This window comes from Engystomops pustulosus, chromosome 5, assembly GCF_040894005.1.
Source record: "Engystomops pustulosus chromosome 5, aEngPut4.maternal, whole genome shotgun sequence".
Classification (NCBI taxonomy): Eukaryota; Metazoa; Chordata; class Amphibia; order Anura; family Leptodactylidae; genus Engystomops; species Engystomops pustulosus.
In genome coordinates, this window is record NC_092415.1 from 125,573,186 (window position 1) to 125,595,274 (window position 22,089).

The window sequence follows — 22,089 nt, forward strand, 5'->3', positions numbered from 1 at the left end:
ATGCCTTCCAAGTATGAAGGGGACCCCAAGTTGTGCAGGGGCTTTATCACCCAGTGTTCCTTGCACATTGAACTAATGCCTACGCAGTTCGTCACCAAATGGTCTAAAGTGGCTTTCATCATCAGCCTCCTTTCGGGGAAGGCTCTGGCACGGGCTACTTCCCACTGGGACAATAAAGACCCGGTCACAGCTAATACTCCACCTTCTTCGCTGAATTCCGTTCCACCTTTGAGGACCATGTGTCATCTGCTGAGACCGCCCTGCTGAACTTGCACCAAGGGGACTTATATGTCGGTGACTATGCAGTTCCGTGCCCTAGATTCTGAGCTAGCCTGGAATGAAGCGGCCTTGGTCACTACCTTTTAAAAAGGACTTTCTGGATAGATTAAAGACACCCTGTCTCCACAACACCTAACATCTTCTCTGAGTGGTCTCATCTTTCTGGCCACTCGGATTGACATCCAGTTCTCAGAGCGTTCTAAGGAGCAGCATCTTGAACAAGTGCAAGTCAGAACCCAACGTCGGCCCCACCTGGCTTCTGTCTTTCAAAGACCACCTAAGCTGTCTTCTGTGTCTGTAACAGAGGAACCCATGCAGTAGGATAGAGCTCGTCTGTCTATTCAAGAGTGTTGTCCCGGTATAAACAAGGGAATCTCTGTTTCTATTGTGCCAGTCTTTCTTAAGACTTCTCCAGTCCATTCTCAGTGTGCGGGAAACACACGCACTTATGGTTCCTGGGAGAAGCGCCCCTAGGCGAAACCAAAGCTTCTCCATGCCTGAATGTCCAAGTTCTACTGAGCTTTGGAACATGTGACCCAGTTCAACTTAAGCCTTCCTGAATTCCATCTCTGCAGGGAACTTCGTGGATGTTGCCCTGGTCTCCCAGCATCATTTTCTTGTGGTTTGTGTAGAGAATCCCCTGGTCATTTCTTCCATCAGTGGGCAGATCCTCTGTGGTTCGGTTCAGTATCACATTGAGCCCGTATGCCTGCAAGTTGGGGCCTTGCAAAAGGAGAGACTGTCATTCTATGTTCTACCCCGATCCACATCTTCTGTTCTACTGGGTTTCCGTTTTTGCAACAACATGCTCCCGTGTTCAACTGGCCTACCGGTGAGGTTCTTCGCTGGGGTCCGCAGTGCCAGTCTCGCTGTTTGGTGGTCCCTCATCCCATATCCACCTCAGTCTATCCGGTGTCCATCAAGCAACCGGTGGGTCTCCTTGCTTCATACATGGACTTTGCGGATGTATTTTCGAGTGTAGACTCTGCCGCCACACCGGCCCTATGAATGCCTAATAGAATTGATGCCACGGGGTCAAGTGTATCCCCTATCTGTTCCTGAAACCGCGGCTATATCGACTTATGTGAAGGAAAATCTGCAGAGGGCTTTACACGCAAGTGCTGGTGCTGGATTTGCTCATTTTGGCTTGTGTTTCTAAGTGGCTTGTGAACATATGAACAGGCAGATTTTTTTGTGTTAAGAGTGAATCTGTGGTTTGGGTGATTGGGGATTGAGTATATAAGTAATAGCAAGGCACTTTTTCTTAGTGTCACAATTTAAATAGCTTTTTTTTCCTTTCTTTGTCTGCTCTGCTAATTGGGAGGAGGGATTGGTGTTCTCACCTGATAAATTAAGGTCTAGCAACTCAGTTTTGAGCTTGCTCATTTTGGATTGTGTTTCTAAGTAGCTTGTGAACATAAGTGGAGTTTTAACAAGCGGATTTTGGAAAAGAGGAGTCCACAGAACTGTAAGTAATCCTCATTTTATATCTCTTCATTTATACACTCCTCACAGTTTTGTAACTAGGATATGGCTAGTAAGATTGGTGGTATGCTCCAGTGAACACTCTGCCATATGTGTATACACTGCTGGAGCAGGAGTTCCAGGGTGAATACCGCTGCGACAGATGTGCCCATATTTTTCTACTGGAAGCTTGTATTAGAGATCTGGAGGAAGATATTGCACGTCTGCGAGCAATCGACAATCTTGAGAGGAGTATGCTGCTCACTGAGCAAGCAATAAGTGGGATAGAAGTGGAGGGGGGAGAGGAAAGCCAGCAGGGCCAGGTGGGTTGCTGGGTTACTGTAAATAGAGGGGAGAGAAAGGGGTCCAGGAAAAGGAAGGCCAATTCTGACTCTGAACATCCTAGCAAAATTGTGCAATGATGTAAGGACGTCATTGTCAGAAATGGCAGCCCTAGTGGATCCTGCTCTCCCTAATAGCTGGGGGTGCAGATCAGCTAGTAGAAGGGTGGATGGGAATGCAGGTAAGCAAAGGCACCTAGTGGTTGTAGGAGACTCTATAATCAGGAAGACGGATAGAATCATTTGTCGCCAAGACCGCCTCAACCAAATGATTTGCTTTCTCCCTGGTGCCAGTGTTTAGCATGTGGTGGAAAGGGTGGATAAATTACTGGGAGGGGCTGGGCATGACCCAACTATCGTGGACCATGTTGTTACCAATAACAGAATAGACGGTAGGTGGAGGAGCCTGAAGAATAGTTAAAGAATTAGGTTCAGAGCTTAAGGGAAGGACCTCCAAGGTAGTATTCTCTATTCTCTAGAGCAGAGGAATTTGGGTTCCTAGAGCACTGGGCTGACTTTTCATTGGGGTACAAGCTGTTTTCCGCAGATAACTTGCACCTAAATGGAAAGGGGGCTGCTGTGCTGGGGGAGCAGATCCTAGCAGGGGTGGTGGAGTATTTAAACTAGGATCGGGGGAGGAGGAAAAGGGGTAGACAGATCAGAGAGGGGACTGGTTATAATGGTGGCTGGTGAAGTGGGCGGTGTATGGGGGACTGAGGCAGTGGATAAGGAGATCCACAAGTTACAAAACAATAGTGTGGATATATGTGCCAGTAAAATTACTTTAAAACAGATAAATTAATGTGGAAAATTAAAGTGTATGTTCACAAATACCAGAAGTATCACAGGCAAAATGGGTGAGCTTGAGGCTCTGGTATTAGAGGAACAGTTATATGTTGTTGGTGTTAATATTCAAAGTTTCACACTCTTTTCAGGGCAAATAGGAGGGGAGGTGGTGTATGTATGTATGTGTCTGTATGTCAGAAGAGACTTAAAAAACGATTGTGAATGAGACAGTGGTCTCAGAAGAGTGTGAGGAGGCTGAAACTTGGTGGATTGAAATTCAAAACTAGGAGAGCTTTGAGAAAATTATTTTTGGTGTAATTTATAGACCCACTAACATCTCTGAGAAAATAGAGGGTCACCTATATAAACAGATGGAGTAGGATGCACAGGAAGTGACCCTAGTGATAATGGGAGACTTTAACTTTCCAAATATAAATTGGAGTCTGGGCTCTTCTTCATCTGTGAAAGGGAGACATTTTATCAACTTTCTGCAGCATAATTTAATGGTGCAGCCTGTAGAAGATCCCACAAAATCTGTAAGAAGGAAATCAAATCAGCCAAAATACAAAATGAAAGACAGGTGGCTAAAGATAGCAAAACAAATCCCAAGATTATTTTTAGGTATATCAATGCAAAAAAAATGGTTCAGAGCAGGTTGGAACTCTTTATTCTGAAAATGGGGATAGAAGAAAGAACTTCAGATGTGGGTGGTGCCAGTGTCGGTTCATGCATTCTGTAATATACTAGACTGGCTGAATGTAGACATGATCCAATCTAAGCTCAATAAAATCAATGTATACAAGGCTTCCAGACCGGATGGGTTACACCCCAGAGTTCTTAAAGAACTCAGTTCTGTTATTGGTTTACCACTGTCTAAAATCTTCAGGAATTCCGTAATGTCTGGTGTGGTGCCAAGTGACTGGCGCAAGGCAAATGTGGTGCCAATATATAAAAAGGGATTTAGAACTTTGCCAGGCAATTACAGGCCTGTAAGCTTAACTTCTATTGTGGGGAAAATATTGGAAGGGTTAGTAAAAGACTATATACTGGAGTGTGTGACATCAAATAGTATAATAAGTGACAGCCAGCATGGGTGTCAGACTAACCTGATCTGCTTCTATGAAGAGGTGAGCAGGTGCCTGGATGGAGGAGCTGCTGTGGATATTGTGTTCTTGGACTTTGCAAAGGCATTTGACATTGTCCCTCATAGATGACTGATGGGTAAAATAAGGTCTATTGCTTTGGCAGGAATACAGGGATCGTATACAGGGAGTTGTGGTTAATGATTCCTACTCTGAATGGTCACCTGTGTCTATTTTTGCAGATGACACCAAGCTGTGCAGTGTAATACAGTCTATGCAGGATGTTTTAAGCAGGGGGGCTTATGACTTGGACAAACTGAGTGTTTGGTCATCCACTTGGCAAATGAGTTTCAATGTGGATAAATGTAAGGTTATGCACCTGGGGGCTAATAATGTAAATGTCCATGGGGGAGTAAATCTGGGAGGCGCAACGTTGCTCGCCAAGGCAGAGTACATAATCATGAGACAGAATCGTTGTCAGGGACAGGCTGAAGGTCAGGACAGGTGGCACGGGATTGGAGTCAGGAGCAAGGCAAAACGTCAAGTTAGGCAGCAGAGTAGTTAAGTCAGGAACAGAACCAGGGCCACAATGGGAATGCACAATATCATCGTATAGCGTCAGGAACAAGCTTTCTCTAGGGCACTAAGTGCCATTGTACTTAGCTTGGGGCTTGCAGGAAGAGGCCGGCTATTTATAAAAACCTGGAATGGCCAGAACCAAACAACATTGCGCTGGCCCTTTAAACCACAAGAAGCCTAGGAGGCAGAGACACACACCCCTGATCATGGGAGACAGCGCTGGAGTGCGAAAGGTAAGTGAGACCGCGGCACACATGAGGGTGCACAGAGAGGCAAACGGGTGTGTCTGCGATCCGAGAGGGGATGCGGAGGAACAACCATGACAGTACTCCCCCTTCAGCCTCCCCCTTCAGGAGGCGTCAACTTTGAGCAGGAACAGTTTCTCAGTATTGGGCCAGGTGAGAACAGGAGCAGAAGCAAAAGCAGACTTCAGCTTGAAGAAGGCTTCTTCAGCAGCCAGAGGCCACAGCTTAGGATTGGCGTTTTTTGTCAGTGCCACAATGGGAGACACGAGGGAGTAGAAATGCGGAATGAGCTGCCAGTAGTAATTAGCGAAGCCCAGGAATCTTTGGATAGTACAAAGTCCTACTGGACGAGGTCACAGAAGTACCCCAGACAACTTCTGCATTTGTAGTCCCTTGTCAGCGAAGATGTATCCGAGGAATAGTAGACTTCTTTGGTGAAACTGACACTTCTCAAGTTTGGTATATAGGCCCTTAGGCGCCTGGAAACTTGTCGCATGTGGACCTGATGAGACTTGAGGTCAGAAGAGAACACAAGGATTGTATCCAAGTAGCCAATGACACAAGTGTTAAGTAAGTCTTGAAAGATGTCGTTACACAGTCCAAAGGGCATGACCAGATAGTTGAAGTGGCCATCTCAAGTGTTGAAGGCGGTCTTCCACCATTCACCTTCACTGATACGGATAAGATTATATGCCCCTGAAGGTCCAATTTAGTGAAGAGCTTGTCTCCACGGAGGCGGTCAAAGAGTTCCGTGATCAGGGGTAGAGGATACAGGTTCTTCACCGTGACTTTATTAAGACCACAATAGTCTATGCAGGAGCGGAGAGAACAGTGTTTCTTGGCCACAAGGAAGAAACCAGCAGTGGCAGGAGAAGAAGACTTGCGGATAAATCTCTTCTGTAAATTCTCCTTAATGTAAGCCGAAATGGCTGTGGTTTCTGGCACGTAGAGTGGGTAAACTCGACCCCGCAAGGGTGATTTGCCCAGGAGCAGCTCTATAGGGCAATGGTAAGGACGACGGCTCTGCTTGTTTCGCCGAGAAGACATCAGCATTATCCATATAAGCAGTAGGAAGACCCACCAAAGGCTTGGACAACAATGAGGAGACTGGGTGGAGAGGCATGACGCAGTGAGACTGGCACCTGGGGCCCCAGGGAAGAACCTCCCCTAGTCTGCCAGTCAAGGACTGGTGCTTGTTGTTGCAACCATGGAAGGCCCAATAATAGAGAGGAAGTGGAAAGGGGTATTACATAGAAGGACAGTGTCTCTTTATTTAATGCCCCGATTTGTAGGCAGAGGGACTTGGTGCAATACCGGACCAGATCGCTGAGGATATGTCCAATGACAGATGAGATAACTTGCAGCTTCTCAAGACGGACCACAGGAAGGCTATGCTGGGAGATCAGGGCAGTATCCACTAAGTTTCCTGCAGGGCCGGAGTCTAGAAAGGCAGAGGCTTGAAACTGACTACCTGTCCTGGATCTGAGTAGGACAGGTATGTTTAGGCATGGAGAAGCTTTGTTCTCACCTTGGTGCGTGCATTTCCCAGACGCTGAGGACAAACTGGACAAGTCTGGAAAAAGTGTTCCGGGCTGGCACAATAGATGCAGAGGTTCTCCTGTCTTTATCTATAGCACTCTTGGGGTATTAGCCGGGTTTTATCCACCTTGGTAACAGACACAGAGGATGGCAAATGGGGCCTTTGGAATACTGGAGCCAAACAGGGTAGTCGTCGGACATAGTTCAGCTCGCAGTTCCTCCTAGCATTTAGAGAAGCGGATGTCAATCCTGCAGACAGGGCGTCTTTGATCTAAGCAGACAGTCCTTTTTTAAAGATGGCGACCAAATCCATTCCAGGAGTGCAGAACTGCACCACATAGTCACCAACTGAAGAAACCCTTGGCGTAAGTTCAGCAGGGTGGTCTCAGCGGATGATGCTTGGGCTGGTTCCTCAAGGACAGGAGAGGCGGTACAGGATCAGAGTCAGAACCAAGGCAAATGGTCAAGGCAGGGAGCAGACTAGTGAAGTCAGGAACGAAAAAGGGGTCACAACGGTAATTCACAATATCAGTGTTTAGCGTCAGGAACAAGCATTCTCTAGGGCACTAGGTGCATAGATCCAATCGGACTTGCAGGAAGAGGCCAGCTATTTCTAAAAACCTGGAATGGGCAGAACCAATTAACGTCACGCTGGCCCTTTCAAACAGCGAGAAGCCAGCACGCACGCCATAGGAGGCGGAAGCTTTCTCTAAGTTGAAGTCTGCCTTTGCCTCTGTTTCCATTCTCACCCTGTCTGATACTGAGAAACTGTTCTTGCTAGAGGTTGACGCCCGAGCTATTGGTGCTGGAGCTGTTCTCACCCAGAAAGGGCCCAAAGGTCAAACCCTCTAAGATCTTCTCAGCCGCAGAGAGGAATTATTCTGGCCATAAAGCTAGCTTTGGAAGAATGGTTTGATCTTCTTGAAGGAGCTTGTCATTCGCTCTGTATCTACACCGACCACACAAATCTCCTATAGCTCCAGACTGCTCCCAATCTTCGACAGTCTTGTTGGTCCCTCTTCTTCTCCCGCTTCAACTTCATGATACATTTCCGTCCTGCAGAGAAGAATGTTAAGGCCTATGCCCTCTCTCGTGCCTCTGATGTAATTAGGGAAGAACCTGTTGCCGCTCCTTTGGACCTACGACAGCTTCCTCCTGAAAAGACCTATGTCTGACCAGCTGTTCAGAAGAGGATACTAACTTGGGGACTTTGCTCTCGTGTTCTTGGGCACCCTGGAGTTCAGAGATCTGTCGCTCTCATATCTCGTTTCTACTGATGTCCAGATCTGGTCAAGGATCTAGGAGCTCCTACACTTCCTGTGCCCTTAAAAGGCCAGCAGGCCTGCTCCTGCCATTGCCGATACCCAGTTGCCTGTGGACCCCCTTAGCCATGGACTTTATTATAGATCTCCCATCTTCTACCAGTTATACAGTCATCTGGGAGGTAACGGATCATTTTTCTAAGATGTCCCACTTCATTCCTCTGCCTGGTCTACCCTCGTCTCCTCACCTTGCCAGCCTGTTCTTCCTCCACCTCTTCCAGCTTCATGTACTCCCCCTGCACATTGTTTCAGACCATGGGGTCCAGTTTGTTTTCTAGTTCTGGCAATCCCTGTGTCGTCAACTTCAAGTAAAGCTGGATTTCTCCTATGCGTACCATCCGCAGTCAAATGGACAAGTAGAGAGAGTTAACCAGACTCTGGGCTGTTGTCTCTGTCATTTTGTCTCTGCCCGTCAGGAAGACTGGTCTACTCTGTCGCCGTGGGCAGAGTTTTCCTACAATTTCTTGGACCCTGAATCTGCTGGCTACGCTCCCTTCTTCATTGTCTATGGACAGCACCCACACCCTCTTCTTCCTTTTTCCTGTGCCTTCGGATGATCCTGCATGGAAAGGTTTGATCAAAGATCTTAAATCTTTTTGGGAGCAGACTCAACTCTCCTTGCTACAGGCATCTGATCAAAGACCCAGGCCAGCAAAAAAACACAGGCCTCCTCCGATATTCTCTCCGGGTGATAAAGTGTGGCTGTCCTCCAGGTATGTCCGGCTGAAGATTCCCAGCTACAAACTTGGCCCATTCGAGGTACTGAAGCGCATAAACCCTGTAGCGTATAAGCTCTGCCTTCCTCCCACTATGCACATCCCAAACTCCTTCCATGTCTCTCTTCTAAAGCCAGTCATCCTGAACTGCTTCTCCTGGCAAGTGCCTCCTCCTGTCCTGTGGCTGACTCCACCGATGTCTTCAAGGTTAAGGAGGTCCCGGATACAAAGATGGTTAGAGGGAAGCTGTTCTTTGTTGTCGAGTGGAAGGGGTCTGGGCCAAATGAGAGATCATGGGAGCCTGAGGAGAACATCTTGGACCGTAGTCTTCTTCAGAGGTTCCTTCAGACCAAGAAGTGGGAGAGACTGAATGTGGGGGAGACCCAGGTCATAGGTGCACCCTTGTGCCTCCGTGTGCCCCCTGACCTCTGCGGCAGGCTCACTCACCTGTCCTCACTCTGGCTTCTCCCAATTTAAAGGGCCAGATGGCCGCTAATTGGGCCTGGTCACGCCAGATTTGTGTGCTCTCATGCCATTGAAAAATCTGTGTTCATTGCCTAGTGCGTTTAGACTGATTTCCCGTTGTTACCTTGATTCTGTCTTTAACTTTGCTCCTCTGCTGCCAGCCCTGACCATCTGCTCTGCCTCCTACTCCTATCCCGTGCTGCCTGTCCTGAGTATTATCCCCCATGTGCATAACCTTACATTTATCCACATTGAACCTCATTTGCCAAGTGGATGACCAAACACTCAGTTTGTTAAAGTCACCCTTCAGCCTATGAACATCCTCCAAAGACTGAATTACACAACACATCTTGGTGTCATCTGCAAAAATAGACATAGTGCTAATACTTCCTACCTCTATACCATTAATAAATTAATTCAATAATTAATTGGGCCAAGCACAGAACCCTGTGGTACACCACTTATAACTGCTGACCATTCTGAGTAGGAATCATTGACCACAACTATCTGGATACGATCCTTCAGCCAGTTTTCAATCCAATTGCAAATGATTTATTCCAAACCAATATTCCTTATTTTACCTCTTTTTACCTCTCAGGCCTCTTTAAGATACAAATTCAAATGCCTTTGCAAAGTCCAAGAACAAACTGGGGCACATTTTCTAAGGGTCCAAATCGCTTTTTTTTCGCCGGGTTTGCCCCGGGATTTTGGCTCAAGTGATCGGATTGTGGTGCATCGGCTCCGGCTTTCACATGACAGAAATTGGGGGGCGTGGTCGTCGGATAACCCACTGGAATTGCAAAATCGATCACTCACATGCACCGGGAATAGGTTGGTGAACTCCAGCGGACCTCGGCAGAGCAGCAACACCTGGTGGACACCAGAATTGTCTGTGTTGGTTAGAAACTAGCCATAGCAATCATCTTCTGAGGTTTCTGTCTGATTTCTTCTGCACGTTTTGTTCTTCTATAAATCAAAAAAAAACAAACATAAAATAAAATTACCAAAAAAAATGTACAGTTTATATTTCTCTTTTGTCCATAAATTAGACTTTTATTTGGAAAATGTTGAAACCGAGGGCTAAGGGTAGAGGAAGAGGGCGTGGGCATCCAATTACTGCAGGGGTCAGAGGCCGTGGTCCTGGGCGTGGTGAGACAATACCTGCTGATGAGGGAGCAGGGGAATGCCGCAGAGCTACACTCCCTAGCTTCATGTCTCAACTTACTGGGACTCGTGGTAGAGCACTGTTGAGGCCAGAACAGTGCAAACAGGTGATGTTGTGGATTGCGGACAATGCTTCAAGTCATTTGTCCACCAGTCAGTCTTCCACGCAGTCCACCCATGTTACCCAAGTGAGCACTCTTTCAGCTCCTCAACCTTCTTCCCCGCAGTCTGCCCCCTCCTAGGAAAATTCAGCATACTCTGAGGAACTGTTTTCTGGACCCTTCCCAGAGTCACAAACCACTTCTCAGGTTGCTGCTGAGCTCTTTCCCGATGCCCAGGTTTTCCAACGGTCGCAGTCTGTGGGTGATGATGCCCTTGTTGATGTGGTGGAAGGAGTTTGTAAAGAGGTGTCGTATGATGAGGATACACGGTTGTCAGACAGTGGTGAAGTTGTTGTCAGGGCAGGAAGTCCGAGGGGGGAGCACACTGAGGGATCGGGGGATGATGAGGTGACAGACCCAAGCTGGATTGATAGGCCGGGTGAAGACAGTGCTTCTGAGACAGAAGCGAGTCCTATACCAGAACAGGTTGGAAGAAGCAGTGGTGGGGCCAGACGAAGAGGCAGGGCCAGAGCTGGTGCATCAGAGCCAAATGTTTCACGTAGTAAACCTCCTGTGGCGAGGACTAGATTTTCTCAAGTCTGGAGGTTCTTTAAAGAAACAGCGGATGACCGACGGACTGTGGTGTGCAACCTGTGCCTCACCAGGATCAGCAGGGGTTCCACCACTACTAGCTTAACCACCACCAGTATGCGCAGGCATATGAGTGCTAAACACCCCACTCAATGGAACTAAGGCCGTTCACCTCCAGCCGGGCCCAGCACTGCTCCTTCCCCTGTGTCATTTGCTGCCTCTGCTAGTCAGCCCCCTGCACAGGACAAACACCTCCCGCTCGAAACCTACACCTTTGCCTTCACGATCTCCCACAGCGTCCACCAATGTCTCCATGAGCAGCGTTCAGCTGTCTATACCCCAGATGCTAGAGCGCAAGAGGAAATACAGTTCCACCCACCCACACGCCACGCCCTCAACGTCCACATCTCCAAATTACTGAGCCTGGAGATGCTGCCCTATAGGCTGGTAGAGACCGAGGCCTATCGCAACCTCATGGCGGCGGAGGCCCCTCGGCACTACTTTTCCCGATGTGCCGTCCCAGACCTGCACCAGCACGTGTCAGATAACATCATCCGTAACTTGGTGGAGGCTGGGACCGAGTCTGACCCTGGGGCTGCTCATATACTGCCGACGCCGAGGATTGCGGGGCCTACCTCGGTCATGGTCTCTCAGGCCTACTATGCCTCCTCCTCCTCCCACCCTCTCCTCCACCTCCTCCTCCGAATTACCATCTGTGGGCATGGCACCATCAGTCGGTAGCTCTAGGCGCAGCAGCAGTGCCGGTGCAGACCAATCTGTGACTGGCACCGGTGAACCTGAAGCCAGGCATGGTTGTGTGTGACAACGGCCGTAACCTGGTGGCAGCTCTGCAACTCGGCAGACTGACACGTGTGCCATGCCTGGCCCATGTGTTCAATCTGTTAGTTCAGCGGTTTCTCAAAACATACCACAATCTGTCTGATTTGCTCTCGAAGGTGCGCCGCATCTGTGCGCATTTCAGAAAGTTGACCACAGATGCTGCAACTCTCTCTGGTACTCCCCTCCCGCTCACCGACTGTTGTGCGACATGCCATTGAGATGGAATTCCACATTAACCATGTTATCCAGAGATTACCAGCAGCATAGAGCGATTGTAGACTGCCGGATGTCAACTTCCACCAGAACTGCTAGTCAGGTCAGTCAGCTTCCTAAAGTCTACAGTGAGGAGTGGACGTGGATGTCTGATATCTGTCAGGTGCTGAGTAACTTTGAGGAGTCAACACAGATGGTCAGTGGTGATGCCGCCATCATCAGCCTCACCATCCCGCTGCTTGGCCTGTTGAAAAACTCTCTGGTCAGCATGGAGTCGGAAGATTTGCTCTTGTCACAAGAGACGGGGGAAGAAGATTCCGTGGTTGATAGCCAGAGCACCCTCCAGTCTGTTTCTCAGCCCATATGGGAGGAGGTGGAGGAGGATGAGGAGGAAGAGGAGGAGAATGTCGGCGAGACAGAAGAGGGGACCATTGCTCAGTCCTTATTAACTGTTCAGTGTGTATGGGCAGAAGAAGAGGAGTTGGAAGAGGAGGAGGTAATGGAGAGTCAGGCCAGTGAGGGGAGTGAATTCTTGTGCGTTGGGACTCTGGTGCATATGGCAGATTTCATGCTAGGCTGCCTATCCCGTGACCCTCGTGTTCGAAGAATTTTTTCCAGCACATATTACTGGGTATTCACTCTTCTGGACCCACGGTACAAGCAAAATCTTTCCACTCTCCTCCCTGTAGAGGAAAGGAGTGTGAGAGTGCATAATACCATCAGGCCCTGGTGCATAAGCTGAAACAGTCTTTCCCATCTGACACCGCTAGCGGCAGAGGGCGTAGTTCTGACAAGTAGCGAGGGAGAGTAGGCAAGCAGGCATCTTGTCCAGCACAAGGCCTTTGCCAGTTTTATGTCACCCCAGCAAGACACTGCCCAGTCTCGGCAGAGTAGGGGGGATCTTTACAGAAAGATGGTGAGGGAGTACGTAGCTGACCATGCCATTGTCCTAAATGATCACACAGCTCCCTACAACTACTGGGTTGTACGCCTTGGAGGTTCTTGCCTACCCTGCTGGTAGCGTGTTGTCAGAGTGGGTTTTCAGTGCAGCTGGTGGCATCATCACCGATAAGCGTACACGCGATGACAGGCTGACGCTTATCAAGATGAATCAAGCATGGATTTCTCATGATTTCCATTCTCCACCAGGTGAAAGCAGCTCAACCTGAATAATTCTCCTCCTCATTCTGCTCCTTCTCCTCCTTCTCGTCCTCTTTGTGCAACTGGCTATTTTTGCCGGGACCAACTGGCTCTAGCTATAGTACTGTATGTATTACATTTTTATGGAGGGCCACATTCGTGGTCCTCAGTATTGCAAATGTTTTGGGAGTGCCACATACAGGTACTCTATCTATTTAATTTTTCTGGAGGGCCACCTACCCGGTCCACTGTTTTGAAAACTTTTTTGGACTGCCACATACAGGGACCATCCAAATTTAATTGTCTCCATAGCAGCCTCCACACGTCGTCCTTATAGCGTCTTTAAAACGATTTGTGGAGGACACATTGTCTTTATAGCTCCCTCTACATGTTGTCCCCATTGCTGCCTCCACACGTCGTCTCCATAGCTGCCTCTAAAAGTCGTCTCCATAGCTGCCTCCACACGTCGTCCCCTTAGCAAATGAGCTGTGTCAGGCTACATTTTCGTTTTTTTTACTGGCTGTGATTTTCTGGCGTTTTATATGGGTCACTCATTTTCACAATGCATGCAAAGCTGGATTACTGAGTGCGCGTCTTCCCCCCCCCCCCCCCCCTCCACATGCCTCCACACATCATCCCCATAGCTGCCTCCACACGTCGGCCCCATAGCAAACGAGCTGTTTCCGGCAAAATTTTGGGTTGTTTTAACGGCTTCCACATCAAACTTGCTAACTTTGTCACCACCCTGCTGTGTTATCCACAAAATATACCGCCAAGCTTTTATCTATGAAGGATATTATTTCAGCGCTACTTGCGCATCTCTTTACGTTCCCCTCCCCCGCCATAACCAGGCCAAATACTTATAAGAACAGTGCTACATTTGATCGTACGCAAAAGGTTTTTAGAAATGCTGTTTGCAGCCGGAGTACACTCTGGTTATGTCACCTGGACAATCGCCAGCCTGAGGCTGTGGTCTCTGCCTCCAAACGTCGTCCACACAGCTGCCTCCATACATCGTCCCCTTAGCAAACGAGCTGTGTCAGGATGTCACCAGATATGTAATGGAACTCGGCCCATCTGTCACCGCCATGCTGTTGCCCATAATTTTGGCATAATGGTGCGATTAAGCAGCCTCAGAGGCATCCATGTATGCTGCCTTTGCTGTTTCTGAGGTTTCCAGGTTTCTGGCCAAGCTTCCGTGGGCAGAGCCTTGGTCCCCTTGAAAAATGCTTGAGTCTCCCATTGACTTCAATGGAGTTTGTTATTCGAAATGAGCACTCGTGCATCAGAAAAAGTTCGCCTCGAATAACGAGCACTTGAGCATTTTAGTGCTCGCTCATCTCTATCCGTTATGCTTGCGTATATTTGGAAATAAAAATTTACAGAGGCAGCAGTACTTTTCCTCTGACATGGATACATGGATAACGGATCCATGACAAAATTGACGATACCGGATGCCATAAAATTTACTTTGATGTCAATGGGATTTTGAACTGATACGTTAAACCTACAGGATCATTAGCATTATTTTAAAAGTTGATTTTAAAAGAAAGGAAGCCATGGATAACAAATATAAAAAGAGTATCCAGGTCACGATTGCTATATATAAAAGTAAGGTTTATCATGATTGATTTCAATGGTACATTTGAATTTACTATACTACCTGCCTATGTTATAGCTGGATTGAGAAACATGTTGTTCAATATCATCCACAAGCCTGCTCTGCTCACCACTCCTTTCTCTCTAGGCTTTGACAAGGCTACATTGGGGTCAGTGAGAAGGGGGGATGCAGGACAGCAGTATGATACACTGGATCAAGACTAATACTAGTGCGTTGTGTCTCATTGTCCTCCTGATTGTCAGCAGCTGTTTTTTTATTTTTCTTTGTAATACCCCTTCTCAACTGCCCTTACAGGGGTGACATTTGACATCTGTCAGGTAACATTTGTATTGTACAGTAGTAATGCTAATCAGAGGCTTCAGCCTGGGGCTATGTGTCCTGGTTGGCTGGGCTGCTAGTGCTAGTGCATGTGAAAGCATTTACCATTATGGGAAGAGAGCGAAAGCTGCTCTGGCCTCAGTTCCCTCAGCTGATGTCACAACCAGGAAGTGGCTGTTTACTTTAGGAGAAGCTGAAGATGATTTTGCAAGAAGTGCTGATAGATTTATCAGCCTGGATCACAGGCTAGGAAAAAGACAGCCAAGTGATATCATTGGTATTGTTGTCAAAGACTTTCTCAAGCTTACATATGTATTTTTTGCCTTAAACTTAAGAGTTATGATCTAAACTTTATTAGAGATATGATAATAATCACCTTTATCTTGTATATTAATACATGCTTATTAATTAAAGGTTTCTGTTTTAGGGAGGGGATGACGTGATGGCCTGTGTCCATGATGATAATGGAAGAGTTCGCATACAACACTTCTACAATGTTGGCCAGTGGGCTAAAGAGATCCAGAGAAATCCTGCCAGAGATGAGGAAGGCGTATTTGAAAACAATCGTGTTACTTGTCGCTTTAAACGCCCTGTATATGTTCCTAGAGATGAGACTATAATTGATTTGCACTTAAGCTGGTATTATCTGTTTGCCTGGGGCCCTGCTATTCAAGGTAAGAAACGCACTGTTTCTGTAAATTATTTACCCTTATTGCATTAGGATACAGTTTTAACGTGTCAAAATGCATCTTATAGCTATGCTGTTACCGTGAGGGGAAGTTTCCTATACTGAAAATTAGTCTAAATAGGATTTTTAGTTGTAATACATTGGTGATAGTAAAAATAGCTCCTTTGCACCTTACAAAACATAAGTTTAACTCATACTTGCCAACTATTCACGCTTCAGCAGGAAGGCCTGAACTTCAGGTGATGTCTCGCTGTTTTAATTAGGGGGTAATTTGTTTTGACCTTTGTGTGTCCTCAGGAGGCAGATAGATTTTGCACCACAATGGCAAAGCATTCAGCTGTATGCCCTTTTTTCACCCTGTGTCGCAAATCTGACGGCATAGCAGGTTTTAGCGTTATAATACAACAAAATACTGCAGTGGCAGAAATGGGTTAAAAAAAGTGTATAGGGTAATTCTTATGTGGCTCAATGGATATTATAATAATTGATCCAGGGGGTTCAAAGGGGCTTAAATGGGTATTTTTGGTATATGAACCTCTGATAAAGTAAAACATATTTTTTCTCGATTAGTATTATGCTGTGTTGTTCACAACCTGTGTTCTCATTATATCATTATATAATTTTTTTTATTCCTCATTTTCTTTATCATTTTTGTAATGCTACAGCCAAAACTATAAATCTCGTAAATGTAGAAAATTTATCAATGCTTTTACACCTGTTTTCTGGCGCACAAGCCCTGAAATAATTCCAATTCCTTACAAACCATAAAGAGGGCTGTGTTGGATGTAGGTCGATGCAGGCCGTTCCTGTACAGCGCCAATGTGCTAAGGTTATTTATAAATGGTTTTGGTGGGCTTTTTGGCGTGAAAAAGGGTCAAAATAGTCTAACTTTGGTTCCTCTGTCTTCTTACATATTGTGGCTCTCATGTTCTCTCATATATTGTTGCTCCCCTGTTCCCTCACATATTGTGGCTCCCCTGTACCCCTTACATATCATGGCCCCCTGTCCTCTCACATATTGTGACTCCCCTGTCCCCTCACATATTCTGGTTCCCCTGTCCTCTCTCATACTGTGGCTCCACTGTCCCCTGACATATAGTGGCTCACCGGTCCCCACACATATTGCAGCTCTACTGTCCCCTCATATATTGTGGCTCCACTGTCCCCTCACCTATTGTGGGTTCTCTGTACCCTCATATATTGTGGCTCCCTGTCCCCTCACATATTGAGGCTCCCTATCCCCTCACATATAGTGGCTCCTGTCACGGGTGCTCCTGCCATCCACACCCCGGTTGCAGGCACACCCATGCCCCTCTCTGCTGCCCCGGACCCCTGCTGGTTCACTCCCCTCGATCCAGCAGCTCCAGCGTTCTGTTTATATTCCAGCCCGTTCCTGTGTCCCCTGCCGGATATATGTGCCTGATAGCCTTAGAGAAAGCGTTATCCCTATAGTTGGTCGCTATTCTTTTCACGTTTTAACTTCTTGATTTACTTCCGTACGGCTGAGAAGAATGTCATCTCGTGCCTCTTGGGGAAGAACTGTTTCCTCTGCATATTATTTTTTTTTCTCGAGCGACGGTTGCAGCTCCATTGGATCTTTGGCAGCTTCCTCCTGGTAAAACCTATGTCCGACCTGCACTTCGAAAGAGGATATTGATTTGGGTTCATTGCTCTTGTGTGGCTGGGCACCCTGGGGTGCAACGCTCTGTAGCCCTTATTTCCTGTTTCTATTGGTGGCTAGATGTGGATGTACTGGATTGCACTTCATAGTGAAAGTATATAATATTCCATGCCATGTATTGGGAATCGGGAAAGAAATTCCAAATGCATTGAAAATGGTGAAAAAATGCATTTGGGCTTGGGTTTTACAGCTTTCACTGTTCGCCCCAAAATTTTTTCACATGTCTACTGTTTTCATACATTTACAAAATTTAAAACCCCCTGTACAAATTTTTTTGGGGGATTTTGCAATTTTCTGTTAACAATAACTAGCTGTGGATGGTGTTGTTCTGTGCAACTTTTGATGACGTTTTCAATGCTACCATTTTTAGGACTGTATGACCTTGATAATTTTTTATAGAATTTTTTAAAATTTTTCAAAATGGCAAAAAAAGTGTCATTTTTCGACTTTGGGCGCTATTTTCTGTTATGGGGTTAACGCGGTGAAAAAACTTTATTATATTTTTATAGATCAGGCATTTTTGGAATACCTAATGTGTTTTTGATTTCTACTGTTTATTTATATCAGTTCTAGGGAAATGGGGTGATTTGAATTTTTAGGGTTTTTTATTATAATTTTTTTTTTTACTTTTTTTATTTTTACTATTTTTCAGACCCCTTAGGGCAGTGATGGTGAACCTTTTAGAGGCCGAGTGCCCAAAATGCAACCCAAACCCAAATTACTTATAGCAAAGTGCCAACACAAAAATTTAAATAGAATAGCAAGGTTTTAATTGATAAAAAATAGCTCAACCGTTACAATCTTTTGTATTACAATAAAAAACTGTATAAAAAGAGCTCAAAGGTTTGAGCTCTTAAAAGGGAATCTTTCATAAGTTTTGATCATGTAGCACAGAGCCAGTGCTAGATGTTGTTCCTAGAAAGATGTGTGATTGCTATGAGAGATTCCATGTATATTCCAGAATTGTAGCTGGATTTGGAGCACTCTGTTGCATTGTTACAAAGCCCCCCTTAAGTAACTGTTGTTCTGTAGCAACTAGCTACAGAAGTGACTCAGAGGAAAGAAAGGGGGTGGAGCTGTGCTGTGAGCTCTCTCATAGCAGTGCACCACAGTCCAGGTACAATCCAGGAATATAAATCCATATTTCAACAACATTTTGTACTTCTAACAACTCGCACTAAGGTATGGTTACATATCTCTTCAGGGCAAAAACCAAAACTCCACCTAACGCTGGCTGTAGTACTGTATAGTAAAAACTGATGGAAAGCACCCATTAATGAGATTTTTGCTGTTGCATGTTCACTGATAATTGGTCTATCCTGGGCTCATAATTTGTAAGTTTCAGAGCAACACATGCAGCACTCTGTTAATGACATACAGGTCATCCGTTAATCTGTTTCTGGTGTCAGATTTGATATAATTCAAAGCTGAAAAGAGCTGCTCACAAGCATAAGATAATCCAAACAAAGTAAGCAAAGCAATGCCAAGTGCTTTCATTGACTTAAAATTATCTGGCAGAGAATTCCACACTTAAAGGATTTCATTTTCTGAAGTGCTGTTCCCATCTGTGCTGTCATTTGTCATCCTTTACATTTTCTCGAGTGTTTCATGCAGATCAGAGAATTTATTTTTCCAGATCGAGTTTTCTTGAAATTCCAACATCTCCATTTCCAGGTTTCCTAAATCTAACCAGTGTAAGCAAGAGATAGAAAGTTCTTCAAATTGAGTTTTATCTAGTGTAGTAAGAAAACGCAGGGTTGCCTCCATCTTACGGAACTGTAAAAATCTTTTACTAAAATTCACCTTTGCAACTACTACAACGTCCTGATGACTGCAAATGTTGTACAGTTTTCTAAATGGTCTTTTAGATTTGGAAAATATTTCAGCTGCCCAGTTTCAAGGTCTCTTTCAAAAACCAGGTTGGTAAACCGGGCCATTTCAGTGAGCTGTGGGTAATCCTACCCTTTTTCATGCATAAACAGCCTGATTTCCTCCAAGCAGGCTACAAATCGCTCCAGTACCCATCCTCTGATCAGCCACCGGACATTGTTATACATAAGCAGAAGATTATACTGTGCCTGAACCTCCTCAAGAAGTGCTTGAAATTGTCGAAAATTCAGAGCACAAGCCATAATGCAATTTACCATTTTTGTGACATCTTTGAGGATATCTGCAAATTTCTTGCTGCTTTCACTTGCACATAGAGCTTCGCGATGTATAATACAATGAAACTGAATGACTTCATGTTTGGTTTCTTTAACAAACAACGCTATGAAACCAGAAGTTGCCCCAACCATAGAAGGTGCCCCATCACTAGTAATGGAAACAACTTTTCCTGGTGTTATGTCTTGTGATGTAAAAGCCACATCGTTGTAAATATCTACTCCTTGTGCTCTATTAGGCAAAGACACAAGTTCTACCAGCTCTCCTCTCACGTTGTCACCAACAGCATAACGTAAAATGACTTTCTAGCTTTGCATGATTATTAATATCCATGCTCTCATCCACAAGGAGTAGCAGGCTGCCTTTTGTAGGTCATTGGTGAGCTGCTGACTAACACTGCTACTAAGTGGAGTCTCAGAGATACGCTGACTGATTTTATTGTTGTTTGGAAAATCCTGAAAAATGAAAAAGGGAATTACTCCTAGTCAGCAAGGCTGTTTCGATAATTTCCCCTTCTGAGAGGGGCTTACCATGTTTAGCTATACACAGCAACATTTTAAAACTGGCTGCAGTGAGATAATTGGTTTTTGAAAGGTAGTTAGAAAAACTAAGATGCTGGGAGTGATGTTTCCTTAATTGCACTTCAAGAAACTTTTTTCTTTCTGTTTTCTCAAATTGTGCAATAGTTTTATGATTGGTGTCAAAGTGCCATCTGACACTTGATGTGCGACACTCAACACTCTCATTACACAGTATACTTAACGGTTTGCTATTTCGTTAAATCACTCCATATGACTCTGTCCAGGCCTCTTGGAACTATCCACTTGCCACTATCCATTTTTGCTTTTTTTGCTGTACTCATTTTTGTTGTGTAGAAAAGCATAAGAAAAAATTTTGAGGCAAACAATACAATTCTAAATAGCTAACACAATGATGTTATTCCAGATAAGCCTCCAACAGGCAACAGGGCAGGGACAGCAGGGTTGTTATGGCTCCCGCTACACTAAGAGCTATGCTCCCCTCCAACTCCACTACGGGAATCACTTTTGGCAACTACTGTCCATGCCACAGGTGAGCTTCCCACCTTTTGCTTTCCAGAAACACATCCAGGCCTTTCATGAACATGTACACAGAGTCCGCCATAACAGAGTCCGCCTTTTCTCCAGGTGTAGAGGATGCCCCCTTATCCAGGCCGCAGGCCTAGGCATAAAATTCAGCTTTTGCATTTCCATTTTTTACTACATATAGTTTTAGAACCAACCTTGGTACCTATGCAAGTTTATTGTATAATTACAGTACCAGAACCACATTTCGATCCAGGCCGAAAACCAAGTTCATTGCATAGTTATGACAACAGAACTCAGCTTTCTGCATAGATATGAAACTAGAAACAAAGATCAATGTATAGATATCGTACTAGAAGCTATGTAGCAATAGTACAGTAACTGAACTTATAGTCCCAGAACCGAGACTACTACATAAATACAGGGAAATTCCACTAATGTACTCATTTAATTGAATGTCACTCATAACCCTTGACACAGTACCCTATAGTGGTGGTACAAGGATCCTTGGATGGCAAGGAAGATCCAATGGACCACATTTAACAAAAATAGTGCACTACGTGCAGTGTCCTGTAGATTCATGATTTGTAGCGCATGGTCTTCATGGATTTAGTGCTCCCTGCACTGTTTGGGAAGTGTGCACAAAAATAATGGTGCACTTTGTTCATGTTGCAGAATTGTGACACAGACAACTGTGGTGCACACCAGACAGAAATGCACAGTCCGACTAATCAGTAAAAGCCCCTTTAGGTGCACATTTTTCTGTCCTGCCGGACATAGAGCAGCCGCAACTCAAAACTGGCGCAAACACTTTATAAATCCATGTGGAAGCAGTTTGCATGTTGCTTCTACTGCAAAGTCAGACTGAACACTGAAATGGCAAACATTTTAATAAATGTGGGCCAATATGTATATCAGAGTGGGTTGATGGAGCACAGATGACCACTACCACAACACTTTTTTTTAAATGCAACAAGGGGGGCTTATCCGATCACAGGGGTGTTTACACCAAAACACATGTTATCAGTAACCAGCACCATGAGGAAGATTTATTAGAAGTGGTTGAAATGAGAATTTTTCAATTTGCCCATGGCAACCAATCAGAACCCAGCCTTCATTTTCACACAGCTGTTTATAAAATGAAAGCTGAGCTCTGACTGGTTGCCATTGGTTCTACTCAGACATTTCTGATAACTGTAGTGCACACCAGACAGAAATGCACAGGCCGACTAAGCAGTAACAGCCCCTTTAGGTGCACATTTTTCTGACATATCAAGCTTTATCAAACTGCCTTCTCCCATCCCATGTGGAGTTACCACGCATGCCGGGCAACTCTTCCGTGGTGTCTATGGGAGCGACTGATACTTTCAGTTGCTTCCCGGCTGAGTTCAGAGTTACTGCGCATGTGCAAGCGGTGTTTAGCTTCGTCGCTCCCATAGACAAATGTTTCGCAGGATGGGCAGAGGTTTATTGGCACCGGCGCGTGTCCACAGGAACAGCTTTGCGTGCCCCCTGTGGCACGCGTGCCATAGTTTTGCCATCGCTGCCCTAGGGTACTTTAATCTTAGGTTGGCCTATCGATCCTACCATATACTGCCATACTGTAGAGGATTTTCCACCTCATTCATTAAATGTGCAAATCACACATTGTAATGAATGGGTTAAAACGAGACAGCCTCGGGTCTTC

General features: G+C 45.6%; 1 protein-coding gene across 2 annotated transcripts in view; it reads left to right on the forward strand.

Moving 5' to 3' along the window:
- The window catches only part of FRRS1L (ferric chelate reductase 1 like), a 356,361-nt gene that overhangs the window by 293,994 nt on the left and 40,278 nt on the right, over window positions 1-22,089 (forward strand). For both annotated transcript variants that reach the window (XM_072152963.1, XM_072152964.1), the window contains one exon: window positions 15,234-15,480. In XM_072152963.1, coding sequence (XP_072009064.1) covers window positions 15,234-15,480 — 247 coding nt within the window. The remainder of the gene's footprint in view (window positions 1-15,233; window positions 15,481-22,089) is intronic.